Source organism: Struthio camelus, chromosome Z (assembly GCF_040807025.1).
Source record: "Struthio camelus isolate bStrCam1 chromosome Z, bStrCam1.hap1, whole genome shotgun sequence".
NCBI lineage: Eukaryota > Metazoa > Chordata > Aves > Struthioniformes > Struthionidae > Struthio > Struthio camelus.
Genome location: NC_090982.1, coordinates 33656689 through 33677281, shown reverse-complemented (window position 1 = coordinate 33677281; position 20593 = coordinate 33656689). Strand labels below are relative to the sequence as shown.

General features: G+C 36.9%; 1 protein-coding gene across 2 annotated transcripts in view; it reads right to left on the bottom strand.

Moving 5' to 3' along the window:
• Positions 1 to 354: 354 nt before the first annotated feature.
• Positions 355 to 20593, bottom strand: part of LRRC2 (leucine rich repeat containing 2) — a 190059-nt gene continuing 169820 nt past the window's right edge. Inside the window, exons 18-21 of one of the 2 annotated variants that reach the window (XM_068928708.1) lie at positions 7284 to 7429; positions 4913 to 5068; positions 3740 to 3876; positions 355 to 2062 (exon numbers count right to left, since the gene is read on the bottom strand). In XM_068928708.1, coding sequence (XP_068784809.1) covers positions 2013 to 2062; positions 3740 to 3876; positions 4913 to 5068; positions 7284 to 7429 — 489 coding nt within the window. In that variant the 3' untranslated portion in view covers positions 355 to 2012. The remainder of the gene's footprint in view (positions 2063 to 3739; positions 3877 to 4912; positions 5069 to 7283; positions 7430 to 20593) is intronic. The other variant, XM_068928709.1, reaches the window with a different exon arrangement.

Genomic DNA, 20593 nt, shown 5'->3' with positions numbered 1-20593 from the left:
ACTGGAAACTCAAGTTTAGCTGGTATTTTTGGACATCTAGTCTTTTTATAGTTACAAAAGCTCAACTAATGGACATACCCGTGTAAATGTCTGATATTCTCCATTCCTGTGAGTTTCAGTAAATCATGTTAGAATATATTAGAAGTCCAGAAATAGATTTGTTTGCTTAGAGTTTCGTACTCCTTCTTCCAGATCATTGATAAAAACAGAACTGGATAACAAATCTCTAGAAACACCATACTCTGTTTGGTTGCCTAATCTTTTCAACATTGTAAGTCGGATTTGAACTAATACAAAATTAACTTAGCACATATTACTTTCATTTCCTGATCAAACTATCAGGCAATGCCAAATCAGATGTCTTACAGAAGTTTATTGCATCAACAGTGGTAGCTAATAAACCAAATTTTTAATTTCATCAAAAGAAAAATTAGTAGGGAAGTTTCAGATAAACTGTTTTCTACTAGCCCACCTTGATATCTACTATTTATCATACTTCAATTCTTTCTTAATAAAAACTCATTTAACCCATTTCAGATAGGTCATTGTTCTGTTTCAGATAAATGAAACTATCCCTATCTCTCTTCAAAAAAGGTGACACAGCATTAGTTTTCTTGTAATTTTTTTGGAACTTTCTCATTGTTCCAAGACTTACTAAAAATCAACATAAACACTTAGAGATTATCTCTGGAAAGTTTCATTCTGTGTAGCAATATGCAGGAGTTTGAATAGAATAAATAACACTCTTAGTTTTTACAGTTTCTCTTCTTTCAAAGAACTGATGCTAAAAAGTTAAAAAGGAATGAAAACATCAAAAGCAGTATTTTTCATATGAGATGAAGGGCGGAAGTCCTTTGTTTTGTTTTGTTTCTTAAATATGACTTCCTTTTAAGTGGCATTGTACTGCACAAGTTTGGGTACAGGTCATATTTACATCTTACCTTTTTCGTTACATGTCATTTTTCCTAACAGTTTCCTAACAGTTTAAGATGACTTAAATTGACAGTCTAAGTCTCAAGTCCTCTTAGATTAAAAAGTATTGATTTATTAAACAAAAAATGTGTAAAACTAAATTTCTGAAACTCCACAGTATACTAAATTTCTGAAACTCCATAGTATATACACTTACATAATTATATATAAACAGGTTATTAAATAGGAAACAAATAACTTTATATCCAGCAAACTCATTCTTAAACAACCTGGAAATTTCCAATCACACAAATATTCACAAAATCCTGTAATTTGGAACTATTAGTAGAAGACATTTTTCATCATTTTCCAGATGTTATTTGTTCAGATATTTTTTCCTTCAAAGCTTATTAAATTCACCACCATATTATAAGCCTGCTTAGCAAAGAAGTTTTCAGTTTTTAACCTGATTTGTAATCACTTAAAAGTTTATAATATGCTTGAAAAAAAGCAGCATTATTTCCATAGGTTCTACATAGAAAGTTACTGAAAATTATCTAAACTGAAAATCTCAAGGAGAACAGCATGCTTGAAGAACAGAAAGTAAACACAAACAACTGTAAGCCTATTTACCTTCTAAATATTGCAAAGAACTGTTGACTTATTTAGTTTTAAGAATAGATCACATGCATCTTCTAAATTAATTCTTCCCCTCTTACAAGATAAAATCTTTTTAAAGATGACTTATGTTCCACTGTTTAAACTACCACATACTCTGTCTTGATCCTGCAGGCAGCTATGCAACAAACACACTTTATTACTATGACTATTCACTTTTAACAGGACGATGTATAACTCAGTGCCTGTTGCTATGGGCCTGAAAATAAGTACATTGATTTAAGGGCTGAAACAGCATCTTATGAAGGCTCTTCTATTCTTTACTTTATCTGTAGTTACTGGGAGCAATTATAGCAAAAAATGAAAAAAGTCATGATTATTTTGAAGCGCTTCCATCAGTCTATGGCTTCAGTGTTTTCTTTTCAAGTAGCTAAAAACAGAATTATTCTGATATCCACTAGTGATTCAGAGATTTTTGATCTTCAGAGTTGAAGACTGAGTAAAACTTTCGTAGTGTAAGAAGGAGCAGAATCTGTAAGAGAAAACATACATCTCAGATTTCAGCTATATAATCAAGTACAAATAAATGGAGTCCTTGGCTAGAAAGAGCCGGGTCTAGTTTTGTTTCGGAGGTATCGTCCAAGTGATTTTTGTGCTACAAGCTATTTTTGTGCTAGCTTTCAGCTATTCTGTTGGTCCATATTATACGGCAGCTACTTCCTTCTTGATCTAGTTTTCAGAAGCTACTGTCAGCATCATCTATATCACGAGAGCTCAGACACAGGAAGTCCAAGAAGAATTCATGATCCAAACCGCCTCATAAATAGCACAGAGAAAAATTTTGTCTAGAAAGACAGGAAAGTATCACATTCTCTGAACTGCTTTGCCCCAGAGGAATATAAAGCTATCCTACACTTGACAGTGCCAACTGGGGTTTTTCACATAGCCTGGTAGCCATAACTGGGGACTCCACATTTTACGAGCACATTAATAAACTCCACCACCACATGTTTCGTGCACATCTCTAAAGCCAAATTACGATCTCAGATTTTCTCTCCTCCCTCTCTCCGTATTTTCGCCACTGTTGCTACTGTTACCAGAATGTGGAACTTTTCCTTTTGTAGTAGACTTGACTTTAGAAGCAGATGGCTAGAATAATAAAGCTCAGCTAAGAAACAAAAATCAAAACACAAGATCTTTTCAACAGCTACATCACAAACCCAGAGAACAGTTGGAGTCGGCAGGCACCTCTGGAAATAGTTTGGTGCAAGTCAAGCAGGGTCACCTCGAGCAGGCTGCTCATGACCATGTCCAGTCAGGTTTTGAATATCTCCAAGGATGAAGACTCCATAGTCTCTCTGAGCAACTCGGTCCAGTGTTTAATCACCCATAACCATATCATATGGTGTTTCTTTACGTTTCTCTGTTACCCTATTGTGTAGGACTACTGCACAGACCACTTATGCATAATGAAAGGAATGAAAAAACTTCATATAATTAAATCTACAAAAGTACACTCTCTCAAAAGAGATTTAAACAGACCCTTCATGGGTATTTTGGCTCACAGGGAATTTTTCCTTTGTTTCCTAACATATTTTACTAAACAAGACTAAAGACATTGCCATATTATACCACATATTTAAGATTATACCACATATAAGATAGAACACTGAAAGAAAGTAATATATAACCCTTCAGGTACTCTGTAATGAAGATAAAAGCAGTGGTTTTACTACACTAATTTTTCAATGGTTGAACAATTACTACATTGATACAAATAATTAATTAAAGAGTGCTGTATTAAGGCAAAGGGCATTTTATATAAACACACAGTGTTCCCTCTTGAGAGGAACAGCCTCTGCAGGAACTCAAAATCACTGAAGAGTAACTAATGCAAAACTCAAGACAGTTAAGCAAGTTAGGAGAATATGATTAATCATTGCAATAAATTATCACTGAATTAACATTAATGCATGTACAAACACACTATTAAGTTTGTATAGGTTTGTTCAGTTTCAAAGGTTCTAGAAATGGCCAAAACCTTCAACAAAACACATCTGAAATGTTTACTTTCAGTCTTATTTAGTACCATGAGAAACATTTAGTTTAAGGGCCTATTGTTGTACTCTCAAAAACTAATGCGCGCAGACTGCATATGTCTGCATTTATATCCAAGACAGCAGGAAGTTTACTGGAAGTTGACACATACCCCTTGCCTTTAGGTCTTCAATGTAAGCTTTCATAAATTCTTTCTCAAATTGTTCCCGTTCACGTTCACTTTCTATGATTTCTTCAGTGTCTTCACCTACAATAGTTTCAACTGGGCTGTCTTTGAGACTTATGAACCTGTAGAGAAAAATATTAACACACGTACATAAGCAACAAGCTTCCAAACGTCACTGGTCAACATGAATGTCACTTCAGAATTTGCTCCAGCAACCAGAAGGGGAAATCCAAGGAACATGTGCTTAAATTTTGCATTATAACTTCCTTAGGAGCCATCAATTATTAACCACATAAATATTTCAGATAGCACCTTCTCTATACTCCACTCTCCATAGAAAAATGATCAGATTCTCTCTCCTAGAGAGAGAATCTCTCTTAGCCGATGTACCTAAATCATTCTTTGCAATAGTTCATATATTTCTTTATTATGGACTTCTGACAAACCAATCTATTTCCACATTGGTTAATGATTAGTATAAACACCATCGTAACAAAATTGCCTTGCAATATGGAGTTTTGTCAGTATCTCTTAACTGATGATACATATCTCAGTTTTTTTGTTATGTTACTTCTCTGTTACGATGGATGTTTGGATGCGTATTATATCATATTTTTGAATTGCCTAAAGCCACATCTTGCAGGTAAAAAGCCAATGGTTACATAAACAACTCACACAATGGGTAAGTTAAATGTACAGAATTCTGAGAAATCTCTGATGGTATTATCACTCTAAGGAGAGAAAAAAAAATCAATAAAATGATTGTTACTTCCTTAAGGAAAATTGTTCCAATTAATCACATGGCTTGTTAAAATCTCAGTAATTGCTCTGTTAGTTCCAAATGGTTTCATACTCAAAGACTTAAATATCACCTGCAGAAGTGTAGGATCACTGTTATTGCAGACAAAAAGGCCTTTCAGTGTTCTACATGCAACAAGACACTGTTTCACAATGGAGAATACATGAATCGCAACTCATGTAACACCTATCCGTGAGATAATAAAGTTTCTCTAGAGCCTCTCTAGTGGCTCTGGTATGAGTGTGGTCAGAATTTAGCCACCAGGAATGGTAGAAATAGCTGTTTGTGAAACTATTTCTCTGTGGAATAGCTACCTCTTTTCTTAAGAATATATTCATTTCTCCCTTACTTTTACTTACTTTAAACCAGTGGTTGACTCGCAGACGGCTGTGGGTATCTCAACCAAGTCATCACCACTGACAACTAGTAAACTGAGTTTTGGCATATTGACCAGGGCTCGGGGAAGATAAGTCAACTTGTTTTTCTGTAGGAGAAGTGTCTGCAGTTGATCTAATCTATAAAAGTGTGAAAGATAAAGATAGCTTAAAGTACTTATTTCAGTCAGGAGCATACACCTAAAATAGCAAAACGAACTTAATCTTGTGGAGAAAAATAATAACATGCCCCATCTTTGGCTTCCCTAAAATTATGCACACCACTTTCACAAACATTTTAATAATCTTTAATAGACATTTTCAGTCATGATTCAACATCATAAGTATTAACAGCCGACCTGTTACGAGAACTCACAAGAACACCCAAGACAAAAGATTAAAAAAAATTATTGCAGACTTGCATACAGAAGATGTTGACACAATGTGACGTAAAGCCTCACCTTGGGTACCTCAGAAACTAATGGCAAACTTGGTCACCAGCTCACAACTTTGCCCAATGGTTGTTTTCTATGTATTAGATATGCCTGAGTTAGGTAGTATGTTCGTATCTATTGTTTTTTGCTAGTAATTAGTACTGTGGAGAGCAGAAGACACACCAAATCCTGGTCACACGGCTCCCACAAGTTGTCCCATTGAAATCAATTTAATGACAAAGCTTTGTGGAGTACGGCATCGCGCTGCTTTCGGCTTCATTTCCCCTGACTTCTCCTAATGAAATAGTAATTTATGGCTGCGAATGTATTCCTTGGCACAAATAGGAGACAAAAAGCATAGCAATTTGAAGAAATAAGTTTGTCCTCTTTTACCGGAAGGGTCTATTGCTAAAACAGTATCGCAGGCTATTGCTTAGCAGATCCATATGGTTTGTTTGCATTCCGGAAGGGAAATTAAGGAAGGATTCAGCTTACTGCTAACTTTTTTATTTATTTTTTTTATTATTATTGTTATCATCATCTGAGACCTCATGGTAATGATCAAAGTTCTTCAGTGCTGCAGAAAGTGTCATCCTGAGGCTGAATGAGAATCTCAATTTGGATAGCAGGGGGAAAACCTGACATTTCCTAATCTTCAGAGTGCACTTGAACACCAGAGCTTCCAAAATTCAGGAACCAAAAGATGGGAAAAAAATGTATATTATGGGGTAACATCATATGACTGTGATGTTTAATAGCAGGATTGGCAATTCCAAATGGAGAGGATGGGGTAGAAAAGAAATACTAGAGGTAAAGAAGCTTATACAGGTTACAGGTTATATGAAGAAAAAGATCCTTAAATTGAGTAGGTATCTTTCCATAAAATAAAAATACCATCTTAGAAGCTCTTTTAAGTTAATTAAATCTTTGCTCAAATTTTCTGGAAAAAAAATTGCCAATTTTACTCTATGGTGGCTAGAACACTTGTATAACTAATACAAATTAAGACTTCATTCCTGCTTTCAGAGAAATCTGTGATTGCACAATGTTCCAGAGAAGTCTCCTTTCCCAGCCACAAAGGTCCTGTGAATTTGAAGGATGAATGAGGTTTCCAAAAAGCCTCTTTCACTTCAGGGATCTCTATTCTCAGATCAACAGATAGTCTTTTTTGTTTATTTGTTTTTGCAAACACCAGTTAATGTGTGTTTTGGTTTACTTATGGCTAAAGCTTAGTAAACCAAGTTACAAGAGGAATTCAGAGTGAGCAAATAGGTCTGTTAGCAGACCTATTTGTAGCAATAAAAATGCTAGCAACACCCATTAAAAGGGATCAGCATGAACTTTTTGAAACTAATTCTAGTGGATCTCTGAATAGAAAGTGTGTGTGCACATATATGTTTCTGCATACAAGGGGAGGATTGTCAATGTTTCTTTTAATCTGACCAGGATTTTTTTGACTTCACTGCCAAAGTTGGTCAGGATCTTTCAGTAGCTTAAATGCCCTTTACTTCACATTTCCCTCTTTATCTCATCCACCCATCTAGGTCACTAGTGTGCTGCTGCCAATTCTGTACAGCGAGTCCCTTTTACTTAAACTAGGGGACAAGCATGGCTCATATACTTCCCAAAGAGCATTGCCTGGATATGAGGGCATATCATAACAAATGTATCAGAAAGTGTGATTAGTTAACTGCACAGTAGAGGCACTGACTGTGCAATCTATCAGTGAGCTAGAAAACGTAGGTTTTGTTCTGCAACCTATTCCAGCAATAACAGTGGTAAAGTTTACTTGCGACACTAATGCATTTCTGGATGTGAATTTTTCATGTGATTTTTCATTAAAAATGTCCGTTGGAAGCTTGTCACTTTGTAGGCTATCTTGCTAGTTCACAAGCATATCCATGAATTAAAACATAAAATACCTGTCTATGTCTTGTGGGAGATCTTTCAGGTTGTTGCTGCTAATATCCAACCACTGCAAATTAGACATCCGTAGTACACAGATTGGAATAGAAGGAAACTTGTTTGCCGACACATCCACAACCGTGACTTGTTTCAAATTACTTAGCTAGAAAGAAATGATGCTTTATTTTAGTTACATTTTGAAAACATAAGAAAACATTCCATTCTTCAAACATTCTTCAGAAAGAACTACCTAAGTGTTCATCACCTTTCTAATACCATCAGGAAAATGTTGAAAAGATGATACTGAATGACACTCTCATTCTAAGAAAACCTATAGTTTCAGACGCCACCAAGAATGGAACCAGTCAACGGCTCACTTCCTTCCTAGGTAATTTCTGAACTAAGTCCCAAAGTGCCAAATCATAGTTTTGATAATTAACAGATGTCAAGTTACTATTCTCAAAATCAGAGATTTTTTAACTCCCATCAAAAATACATAGATTTCCTTTGCTATAACCTTGTGTTATGCACTTAGAACATATTGCTCAGGGACTCTTACAAAATGAAACTGCCAGTTTAAGCCAACAGAAAATGTGGTTCAATATTTTTCCAAGTAAAAATTTAAAAAAAATACATCTTCCATGCTGCAAGCTAAATATATCATAAGGTGCACCAGAGCTTTTTATTTGAATACTTCTCAAAGGAATTATATTTTTAAGGAACTAACGTTTAGTGCAATGAAGGTTAACTACACATTTAAAATATACCTGTAAAAAAATAATTGTGTTAAAGCTCTGTGTACTGAATCAATTATTCACACTACCAGTGTTCATAAAACCGTGCAGCTAGCTAAAGTGACTGTCAAAGGAGCAAAAATGCACCTTGCTTTAAAAATGCTTTAGAGGGAAAATTATGTCTTCAAACTTCTAATCACATGTCAGCATCAAAACCTATCCCTATAGATCCTGATACTGAAGACAAAGTAGCAAAAAACTTCATAGGTCATTGATATAAGGTTGTTTAGAATGCAGAGAATAATTAGGAACCAAAACTCCAAAGCTAATATATTTTTAACTTCCAAAGTGAGTAAAATGCAAGCAACAGTATAAATTACAAAAAAATCGGAATGTTAGAAAATACATTCTGAACCCTTGAGAAGGATTTATTTTAGAATGAAGTTCTACTTTGTTATATTTTATGGCCAAACTTTAATTTACTGCAATGCTGCCAGAATTTCATCTGTGTTATTTAATTTGACCCTCCTCTCTTAAAATGCTCCCATTTGCAGCTTGGTGCTGTGTCAGAGCCCTGTCTTCTTTTCAGATGTAACCTCATATTGCTGCCAGAAGTTAGAATTTGGGGAAATCTGTTCAGGGAGATTTACTGAAGCTATCATATTGCAAAGGACTAAACAATTAAGTTTGCCTTTCAAAAACATAATAGGTAAGAGTCTCTCAAGTCAAAGAAACAGTGTTGAAATCTGCCCACTGCTGCATTAAAGCAGCTTTGGTGAGGCATGACAGCAGAAGTCTTTCACTCCCGGTTCAGAACCGGCAAGCACACATTTTACAGTGACACTTCTCACTTCCAAACCGTTTTATCATTTTGAGAATTGACTAGTAGTAATCAACGCTCACACTCCTGCTCTGTAAATTTTCCAGATACTGAATATCTTTTTCCAACAAAACAGAACCTTCCATTGCACATGGAGAGCAGAGGGACTACACTAGATAACAGCAATAATAGGATGCAGGAAACACTTGGCACCATCTCTGCATTGTATTTACATCAAATAACTTATTTTCATAACTCCAGAATCACAAGCAAATATTTCAAATTTCTCTACATTCAAGCAATTTGCTAAACTCTCAATGTATTTCTATCAAAGAAAGAACAAACGCTCCCCAAAAGGGATTCAGAAGGCACAGAATTAAAGCAATGGTCCTGGTACTTAGTTGCCACCCAAAAGGTTCCCAAACCATCCCCAGAGAAAAGACAGTGTCTAACCACCAAGAGGCAACGTGGAATATTGACATCACTGTTCACCTAAGTTTCTAAAAACTGTTTTCCCGGTCAGTCACCTACCATGCTGAAACAATTAGGTAAAATTAACACTCAGTGGTTAAAGGGAGCATCAATATAGCAGTATTATGTACCACTTATCATGCAGTCTTGAAACAAGATTGTTTTAAGACTTGATTAGATGAAAATTTATATTTTTCAGGAACTCCTCCCCCCGTGAAAATGTACCAACAAAACAAGGTGATGGACTGTCTTGATACAAAATTTGGTTCTGTATGCCACAGAGCATATGGAGTCATGATTATATTGCATAGGTTGCAAGTCCTCAGTGCTTGTTCTTTTAGGCTAATAATTAACAAAATCTATCTATTGTCTATACTATGTTGAAACTAATGCTGTTGATTTTTATTTAATCTCTCTCTGAAATGTTACCAACAAACCTCTGTGATATATGACACATTGGAAATTGCGCCATCTATCTATTATATTTCCTAGAGAAAACCCTGGGCTGATGGATTTTTGCACCTCTTATAACATTTCATTTTTAAATAAGTATGACTCCCTTATCTTTTTTACTTAAGCATTTATTTTTACTTGATGTTGATTTTTGCTATTTTCCGTTGTTATCTGACTTCAAATCCATCAGCATATAGGCTTTACGCAAGTTTCACTTTAACAAATAGCTACACTTGATAGTCTAGCTACCTGGACCCACTTATTGTGGTCCTTAGGTTTAATTGCAGCTGCTATCTTTATATGACAAACTACTCCTTTTTGCTTATCTTAATAATTTTACTCATAGCAATAAGCCAGATAACATTGTAGAACTCCACTGCTTCTCTTTCCCTCTGACAGTAAAAGTTTCAGTTGAAAGAAAAGGACACTATGTCCTGGGCTGAACCAGTAGTTTGATTAATGGATGTGTTTTTATTTCTGCTCTGCTTTTTGCCATGAAAGGGACATACTGGTAAGTTTGCATGCAAGTTTATCACAAGTTGCCTACTGCTAAGCATTAACAAATGAAGAGGTGTAAAGTCATGTCAAAGCTTTCCACAAAAATTCTGTTATTTTCTATTTATCTAAGCATGGTGTGACAGAAACAGCGTCTGATCAAAGTCAATATATAACAAGACATTATAACAGAGTATTAACCCAGAAATGCCTATCAGTACATTATAAACCTGCTTTTTCCCAGAAATTTCAGTCTCATTGAAATCAAAGGAAATTTGTACCATCTCAGTAGTTATAGCACATTTTATCTCCCCAAACATGGAGACTGGCACTCAGTACCTCAACAGCTTGGTGAAAGCACTACAGGGTATATGACAGAGAGCAGCCTAGGAGTGAACTTAGCAGTTGCCTCGTTAACTCATTGCGGCAACATATGAGTTGCCTCTCATATGTTCAAACCAAATCCCTAACTTTTATTTCACAAAGCTGTAGGTGCAAGCTCTTCTCTAATTTTATTAACATTCGTGGAGAAAAGCAGAACTAAGTGAAAGGTTACAAGAGAACCTTTAGAAGATCTTTCCTGCAAATATGCATGTATATCTAGAGTTCAGTTCACTGCTGGACTACCAAAATTGACTCTTAGCCTTAAGGAGGCAAAGGCATTTAACTAGCCATCCTTTCCCCTTCAGTACCCAGATGCTGTTTTATATATTTTGTGAGAAAAACCTGTCAAGCATAAAAGCGTGCAACTTCAGATCAGCCTTTAGCTTTTGTGTTACCACCAAGAGAAGTCCAAACAATGTAGGTAGAAGTAATTTTTCATCCAAATGACATTATTCTGATTTTGCAGTGCTCACATCCTAAACTTTTTGTGGAGTTAATCCACAGTCACAGTAATTTTGATGCCAGACTGTTTACTTACTGGTTTAACTTTATCCCTTTATCACTTAAACCCCTAATATTTCAAATATAATAGAATAATTATAGTTGTGATGATCTAAATATTAGAAGTTCATAGAAAGGAACAATTTCACAATTTTCACAAGCCTTTCATCAAGACTGCCAAGGGTAAGAAAGCTGGCTGCACGTATGATAGTCACAACAATATCAGGTACTGATCATTCACATATGATTGAAGAACCACACAGCAGTAAGAGCAGGACTATTCATACAGTTAAATTCCCTGAGAAACTGGATGATGTGTTTAGACTTAAGCATAGGAGTTGTTCTAAGCCGATAGATGAGGCACAGGCGTGAAATTACATACCTGATTAATTATTTTCTGGGCTGCAGCCATAACAAGCCTGCTGTCTCAAAAAATAAATTTATGTTGATTAGATTTGTATTAAATTTTCAGAGTACTACTACTGCAGCCACACGCAGTCTGCATACATTATTGCACTTTGCCATCATAAAGTCTTTTCTCCAAATATCCAAACTTTGAAAATTAAGAACACACATGAGGAGGGACTAGGCTCTACCAAAGTTAATGACAGGAGGCTCATCAACTGCAATGGATCCAGAAACCCACTTTGAGTGTGTATCCTCCATATCTTTTAATTAAAGCTGTTAGTTAGACCACCAATATCAGTAGCACACAAGCATTAAATGACCGCTCCAGAGTGCTCTTGTGGAAAGTGTCCTCTGGGTATCAAAAGACCCTTTTTGAAACATTTTCTGTTCCATCACCAAGTGATGACAAAAGTAGCTCACTTTGACAAGAGAACGGAGTCAAAGCTGACAATTATTTTCATTTTCTCTCCAAGAAGCAGCAGCAACCAAAGAAAAGATGCTATTCAAATGATGCATACTCGGTCATAATTTAAACATAGACAGCAATCCTGTTTTGCCATGACAATACACTGCAGCCTGTAAAGGTATTGTTTTAATTTAATAAAAGAAAAAAATTGAGCATGTTCATTTGAGCTTATTCGGAAATGCAAAGCAAATCAGTGTGTGCCAGAGGAGGAAATAGGAGAAGGGAAAAGAGAAAAATACCCAAAAGAGATGGAAAATTTAATTTATAGCTTCTCTAAATGGATATTATGGGCAAATACGACAACTGAAATAAAGAATTCTAAACCATGGGTTGATGGGTTTGTTCTACACTGATAGAATAGGAGCCATTCACTTTAAAGGAAAAGATATCAAAGGTATTTAAAGAGATAGTATCAGTAGAAAAGATCCAGGTAATGGCATAATATTGACAAAAGCAAAAAAAAAATCAAGAAAAATGATGAGAGAGAAACATTCAGCTGAAACTGAGAAAGGGATCCTATGTCTCCAACCTATTCGAGTAGCAACATTTTGACGATTGACATTGAAGAAATCATTTCACCTTATGCATACTGATGCTAGGCAGTGAACAATAGCTTTCTACACCAAACCGAACAAATGCAGCCTAATAAACTTTTGGAAACAAGACTTTAATGGAAAGTTTCTGGTCAGAAACCCGTTTGTCTATAAGAGTAAAGCTTATTCTAAAACAAAAAGCCCAACACATTATTTTTGTACTCATCTCTAGTGAGATTTTTGTAAAGGTAAAAATCATGTAGGAAGCAGAATACTAATGCTCCTGTCTTCAGCAGCAGAGGTCAAAAGATTTGAGGAGTGATTTGTCATCTGTCGGCTGTCTCACCTGATATCAGAAATAAAACTCCATTTTTTGCTTTACAAACAGAGTAGAACATTTTGCCTTGTTACGCAGTTACTTCATTAAAACGTGTGTTTCTTGGCTGTTGTGCTGCTGGGCACCATTAGTAGTTTGACAAATAGCACCAAGTGGACACCAAACAAGAGGACCCTGTAAGCCAGAATTCGATTTATCTATCCCTGAAGTAGATGTTTCATAACGAAAATCCCCAAATTCAGGAAAGACACAGAGATGAGTGTTTTGCACTCTGTGACATATCTGGTCTGGATTTAGACCTTCGTTAATTGAATAAAATGTTGCCAAAAGTCCATCACCAATATGGTGCTTGGGGGGCAGGGTTTAATGCCACAGATGATATGTACATGACACAGTACACAAACCTACAACGGACAACACAATTGTCACACAGATGTGACAATTCAGAGCTTTGTGGCTTGCCAGGATTACAGCAAAATTTCTCTCCATCCTCTTCTGCTTCCTCACAGCGCTCTTAGATACATACTTATATTTTTTCTGTACACACTTTGACACGATTGTAAACCTAGCAGGACATGCTGGAGCTCATTCATTCAAACTCAAAAGATTCTTTTCTTCCTACATTGTACCAATATTTGTAGGAGGGCTTACGTCCTGCTCTGCTACACAAACATAAAAATTGAAATGAAGCTAGTATTATTAAAAGACTCAGATATGGGGGAGATGCTTTTTTCCTGACCTGGACAAGAAAGCTGTTGACCTGAACAAGAAAGTTGAGAAACGGTGCATACATTGTAGTTGTGGTGGGGGTGGGGTTTGCACAAACCAACATGTGGCTGATTTCCAAGGACCTATTGCTGCATTAAAGAACACGAGGCCAAGTCTTCTTACAGTTTCTACTACTTCATTGCTATTCTACACTATCCAGCCAGGCTGCATCCAAGCAGCCCTCAGGAACAGATTAAATTATTATTGTTATTATTCAACGCTAATAAGAATATGAGTGAAACCTTATTCATATACTTACTTATAAAAGCTTATAATGAAGCTGAGCTTTCAAGACACCTTTTATAGGGAGGATTCCCCTGACCTGGAATTTGCCAAGACCTGGCACAGGCACTGGACAGTCTGCAGCCCTCCAGTAACACCACCCAGCCAAGTATACTTCTGCACTGCCCCACAACTGGGGATATGGCAAGCCTACAAGCTGCTGAGGAGACCTGATCTGTGTTTTACTGAAAATTCTTTAAAGAATATTTAACTTTTTTTTTTAATACAGACTAATGAAATACTTGCTGAAAATAGTATTTTCTAATAAAACTATCTGAACAGAAATTATCATGCCCAATCCCCAGTGTAGCCAAGAAGATCTTGTAATTCAGACAAGCTTCTAGGTCTAAATCAGTTAGGAGCTCTTTCATCAGCTTGGAGCACCTCAGGAAAGGCAGGCATAAACACAGCTGAATGCTCAGTGTATAATGCTCCTTGGATTGCTAAATTTTCTCCTCTGTCATTTAAACATATAGGGAAACTTTGTCTAAGAAAATCAGTCATGTTGTCCAGTCCAGCACAGTTACTCACCTGTGCATAATTAGGCCTCATTGTACTCAAACAATATAAACTCAAATACATTCTGTACTTTTTTTTTCTATGTCCTATAATCAAAAGAAGCAGCTTCCAAGTAAGTGTTTTACTACCCAGTCCCTTTCAGACCATATCCCAGGTCTTGTCATTGTATTTGCCTAGCTACACATTGCGGCTGGAGTCATATTCCCATAGTCATTTGCTTAACATTAGCTAATAGAAAATGTCTATGTATTCGTGTATACCCTTTACAGAGCCAGATAATATTTTCTGTGAACATGACATTTTAGAAATATCTACATAATGTTTTAAACATATAAAAACATAGATGGGAAACTGACTACTGAACAGACACCTAGATTGAGCAACATTTATTATTAACAGCATCCATCTAAGATGTCAAAATTTTCACAACTGAAAATAAAATCTAATGTGGAAATGTACAAGCTAATACAAGAAAAGTGAACCACGCACATTTTTTAAATCCACTGGCACCTGGGAAGAGATGGAAAAAGGCAATCGTATCCATCTCTGCTCAAAATACTGTAGTGGTCTAGAAAGTGGTTGGACATATGATACACAGTAATAATTTTGTAAATAACTTGCCATTACATAAATCAATTGTACACCTACATCCAGAACACCATAGGCACTTTTAATCAGTCTATCTCAAAGTACAAACTCAAAAAAAAGTACTCTCAAAGTACAACTGCTATCGATGTGACTCAAATCGGCAATGATCATTAAACAGAATGGACAGATTTGTATTATTTTTATTGATATTTGTCCACAATCATTCTGAAAGACCTAAATCAAGAGTAAGAAAGACTGCAAAGATTAGAACAGTTTAACCAGAAATGGTAAATACCTTGTTCTTTCTACTTTCACAATACAAGAGCAAGACAGCCGAAAGTAATGCAGTTCCTTATAAAGTGAAGGTTCTCCTTGAAAACAAGCTACAAAATCTGCAATAACAGCATATTTCTGAGTCTAAGAATTCTGCAGAATTCAGAAAGGATTTTGACATTTAGAGAAATAAGAAAACCATTTATTTCTAGAGTCACAATTCAAACAAGTCCAGTTTAAAATTTTTCAGCCTCAGAAGACAGCACAAGCACCTCACTGATGTTCTTCGGGGAAGAGCACCGAACGCTCTTGACATTCAGCTTACTTGTTTAGGTATTTCCAGTAGAAACTGCTAAAAGTTGAACTCTTTTGGAAAGTCAATGTACCATTGTATCCCAATATTATCATCATCTTTCTAGAAGAACCTAGAATTGCAGATAAAGCCAGGTGGTGCTATATTGCAGAAACACCTGTTGAGAGATCCCTGCTTTACAGAATTAACACCTTCACTAGTCCTGACAAGCAAATGGGAGAAAGGGAACAAAAATGGTGAGATGAAGTCATTTACCAAGGCCAACAATAAGGCAGAGAAAAGATGACACAGATTTCCTGATTTATAGTCTTGAGGTACTCGACCACTCCTCCAGATAGGTATTGTAATAACTGTCAGGCACCTGTCAAGACTTTCTTGGATTACAATAACGAGATTAATGGGAATTAAGAAAACCTATACTTTCACAACTTTCTTATTCCTTTTTTAAAAAAAAATTGTAATCCAAACTCCTACAGTCCGTAAGTGTCACATTAGGTCCTTGAATCAATTCAACCTTTTCATTGCCTCTAGCCCACATTTTAAAGTACATTTCGTATTACGCAGTAATCTGAAAAGTTGAAGCTAGCTTCTGAGAATGAAAAATCTTTCAATTATATTAAAAGCTGTCTTGGGTAACCTGATCTCCTCTTAACTACCTCCGTGCCCTGTAAGGAGTATATTCAAAAAGAAATAAAAAACTTAACAAAAGCAGGAACTGAGAACAGATCACGTCATGGTGATACCCACGTCTGACCCTGAAATACACATCTTCTAATTCATCCCATTCTCTGTACCACTGTGATCCCACAGGTCAGATGTGACTTTTCACTGACCAGCCCTGTATTTTGTGCCAAAATAAAATAGCAGCCTCAAGACAGGTTGATAGCCCATGTACCCCTCCTAAAAGGTTTGGCACAGGGAGTCATATTCATACATACAGTCATGCCTGCTCATCACACAGCTCCGCATGTAGGCAAGCGCTGGCCAGACTTATCTGGCATTCACACTGCCCATGCAGTCTGCTGACGAAGTCTCAAGTTTCAGGTTCAAGAAGTTTGAGACATCTGGATTAGCAGCATCAGTTCAGAGGGCTGTTGGCAGGAGTGGTTCAAATAAGGTAGGTGAGGGGGAAGCAACTAAAAACTGGGCCAATTAAAACCAGACAGACAGGAAGAACAGAATTTACAGAGATCAGTTTTGCAAAGTAAACAATGAGGGGAAAAAAATAAAATCTTATCCCTGCAAAGCTGTGTTTGCAGCATGAAGTTGCTTTAACTTTACCATCACCTCTGTTACTTTGTTACTTAAGTTTTTGTCGTTCATCAGCCATGACAAGCCATAGCAGTGAATTTCATGGACAGTCTAAATAGTAGGTGAGAAGAGGCTTTTTTCACATTTGTTCCCAAATTTCCAGCCATTATTTTCATAATCTGAAATACATTGAGCTTTGCACTGCAGTTCAGAAGCATGAAGGGACCCAGGTGCATGAGCTGAAGAGCACTTTGACAATAAAAGCAGAAAACACAGCACCACATCCTGAACTGATCCTGAGCTCCCATGTGTCTCCAGCAACCCTTCTGCTTCACGCGTACTGTATTTCTGCACTCTTTTACCCAGCACTAGTAAAACAGAAACCCTACCTTACTCATGCCTACAGGAGATTAAAAAAAAAAAATAGTATGGCATCTTCTTTGTACTGATAGGGCTGACTAGTCTTTAAGCTTTTCCCACTGACCAGTGGTGATGAATACAAAGTCACAGACAACCCTGTCAAGTATTGTTTACAGCTGTGAAGAGTTGATCAATCATGTAATTACCTATAATTAGTTAACAACTGAAAGGGATGCTTCAGTATTAATTAAATACATTAACTTCAGTTGGGATCTAAAGCCAGTTATGCTAACTTTATTCTTCTCGGAGAATAAAGAATAACTCTTAGTAGCTGCACTTTATGCAATAGCTTGCTTTTTCTCTCTCTCCGACTGCACCCCCCCTTTCTGGCTCCCACGCATCTACATATGTGGACATCAGAGACATCCTAATGTCTCCTTTAAGTTAAGATACGCAAATGTATGTATGTACTCCCTTTCCTGTTACATCTATTTAATGGTTATGTAAAATTTGCCTCATATTATCTGTGCTGATCGACAGAGAACACATATACTGGGATTTTGAAAAGCTCTGTTGCTATTGAACTCAGGGAGATTTTGAAATGTTTTCAGAGAAAGCAGAACTGGAAATGCTGGATAGACTTGCCTACTGTAAAAACATTCTTACAATTAGATTCACCTTTTGGAACAAAACACTCATGCTGTAGTGTTTGCATTATGCCGTCTTGCTCATTGGTAAGTCTGTAAAACCACTGCTCTGCCATCCCCTGCTATATAAAATTTTAGCCTGTGAAAGCTGGTATTACTTTCACTGAACTCAAGTGAAATGTAAAGGTCACTAGCACCAGGGTATGCAGGTAGACACTGATCACTTCTTTATTAAAGTGGGCAGTTATTATTAGCTGCTGACTTGCTCTGACAGCAGAGTGTTTTTGAAGTGATGCTGTATTAATCAGAAGACTTTCGAGGCACAGTGTCAAAACACTATCAACTGACACACTTTCCTGTCTAACCACATAGTCCCATTTCCCAACATAGAGTTGTGCCCCCTTGTCTATTAAAACATATAGGAGAGCTGCTGAAGCACTCAGGCCTCCCTGTATCTCCTCTGACACCTGACACTTTTGCACCTGCTCCTTCATTTTTCACACCCCTCCTGCTAATGTTTGATGTTACATTTTATACCACTTCCATAAAGCAGCTGTTTCTTAGCATGGATTGACAGCACTTTGGCGAACCGTGACAGAAAGCAACTTGCTAGAGTATCAAGCAAATCTGAAGAGAAAACAAGCACTGAGCAAAGAAAAGTGAGACAAAATTCCCTCCAACAGAAATGCATTTGAGCTAATCAGCTGCAAAAAACAGGACTTTTGCCAGCAATTTCAAAAGAACAGGAACTTCAACAGAGGTCAGCTTGCTGCTGGTGGCTTTGCAGTATCAAGTCAAGCAAGCAAGTCTATTACACCACTGCTCACAGCTCTGTGATCCTGAATTTATTCCAAAAGTAAAATTGCACAAATAAAATTCAGGAAGGAGCTAAGGGTGATGGTAAGCTCTCCCCATGCCTGGTTGGATGGTCAAACTTCTGGGAAATTACTGTCCTTCTGCTGATTTGGGGTTTTGATTTTATAACTGTTATACACAAAACAAAGAAATAGTAAGGCCAAAAAAAAGGCTTGAAGGTTGAGGGGTTTGAAGAATTACATGCTTTGTCTCTGCTCTTCCTGCTAAGTAGCATAAACATCTCCCTTTGCTGAATGGGACTGATCACAGCAAGACAAGCAGGCCAAAGGAAATCTGAAATCTCTCTGGCTGTTAAACCGCAGTTTAAAAATGTCTTCTGAAATTGTACCAATATCTAAAAGTTCTTTCTGTGTGTTTTGGATTCTGCTGTGTTTGAAAACATTAGGAAACTAACGTTAGCGCTAAATGAAGTGCTAACAGTTTTTCAGGGTCAGATATACTATCACTGTTGAAAGATGCAAGACAACTAACCGATACTGTATTCTTCAGGCAGCCATAAACAAAACAGAGACACTACACCAGCTGTAGCTCCAGTTACTCTCTGAATGTTTTGAAAGCTCCTCAACTCTCTACTTGCTGATATCAAGACTTAGCTGAAACCTCCTATGCATCAGAATTACAAAATAGGATTTTATTTGATCTGTTGAAAACATTGTGTGCCAAAACAGCCAGAAAGCATAACCTTGCCGTTTCGCTGAACTTCAAAGGTCAGCTTATATACGATTGACATGGAAACACTGGCAGACATACATACATATGCTCTTTCTTTGACAAAGGTTTTGTATGCTACGGCAGTCTCTATCGCATTTCTTTGCTTTGCACTCCGCAGACCTCATAAAAGAGAGGGAAAATACATACTGGTACTGAACATTGTTCAGCACAGAATAATTTTGCAATATTCCTTTTTTTTTTTTTTAATTTGATTTTGAACTTCTATCCTTAAACTATTTCTGGCTTGGTGCTGATGGTGTAAAGTAACTTCCCTGCCCTATGACTGTGGGCATGTGCTACACCAGATGGGACAGATGGAGGAAATGAGAATTTCCTCATCTTCTCTCCCTTCTCATTAAATGTCTTTTGGGTCACATCTATTGATACTCTTGGCTGATGCAGCATTACTAACAGAAGTTTACAGTATGGAAAAAGAACTGGCCCTTCAACACAGCAAAGTTATCTTTTTGAAATATCAACACAAAAGAGGTATTCTGCCATGCATAAGAAACTTTAATCAGGTGACGCAGTAAATAACTGTAGAAAGCAATAAGTTCTTAAGGAAGCGTACCTCAGATTAAGGCACCTATAGCTGAAGGTGTACCTAGTCTGTGACACTGTCTTTATTTCTAGAATAACATAACATATCAAAACAGCAGCAGAAGCTATATAACATACTAAAAATACTAGCATCTTGCCAATTCTTAATCTCACCTAAACACGCACAAGAAATACAAGAAAAACAAATGCTTCCCTTTCTCTGCAGCCCCAGCGCATCACTGCCAGTAAAATGCCGTTGTGCTAGGAGAGGGACTAGATACTAGATACCATACAGGGGATGCCTCTCCTGATCTGCTTAGCCACAGGGGCAATTTCAGCTCCACAGATGAGTCTTGTAAGCTATCTGTGTCCTCTCAGGGAAGACTGTGCCCTCAGCTCCACAGTTCAGCTTCCTCTACTGAGCCTAGTTTCTGTGATTCAGATGCATGTGTTACAAAGTGGTTGCATTAATGCAGCATCATGTAGGTTGCCTTGCCTAACATATACATTTGATTTCAATTCATGTTTTCACATATGGCTAGAGACAGACACTTTTAACTTACAAATAAGACCAAGACAGATGTGAATTCAACTGCA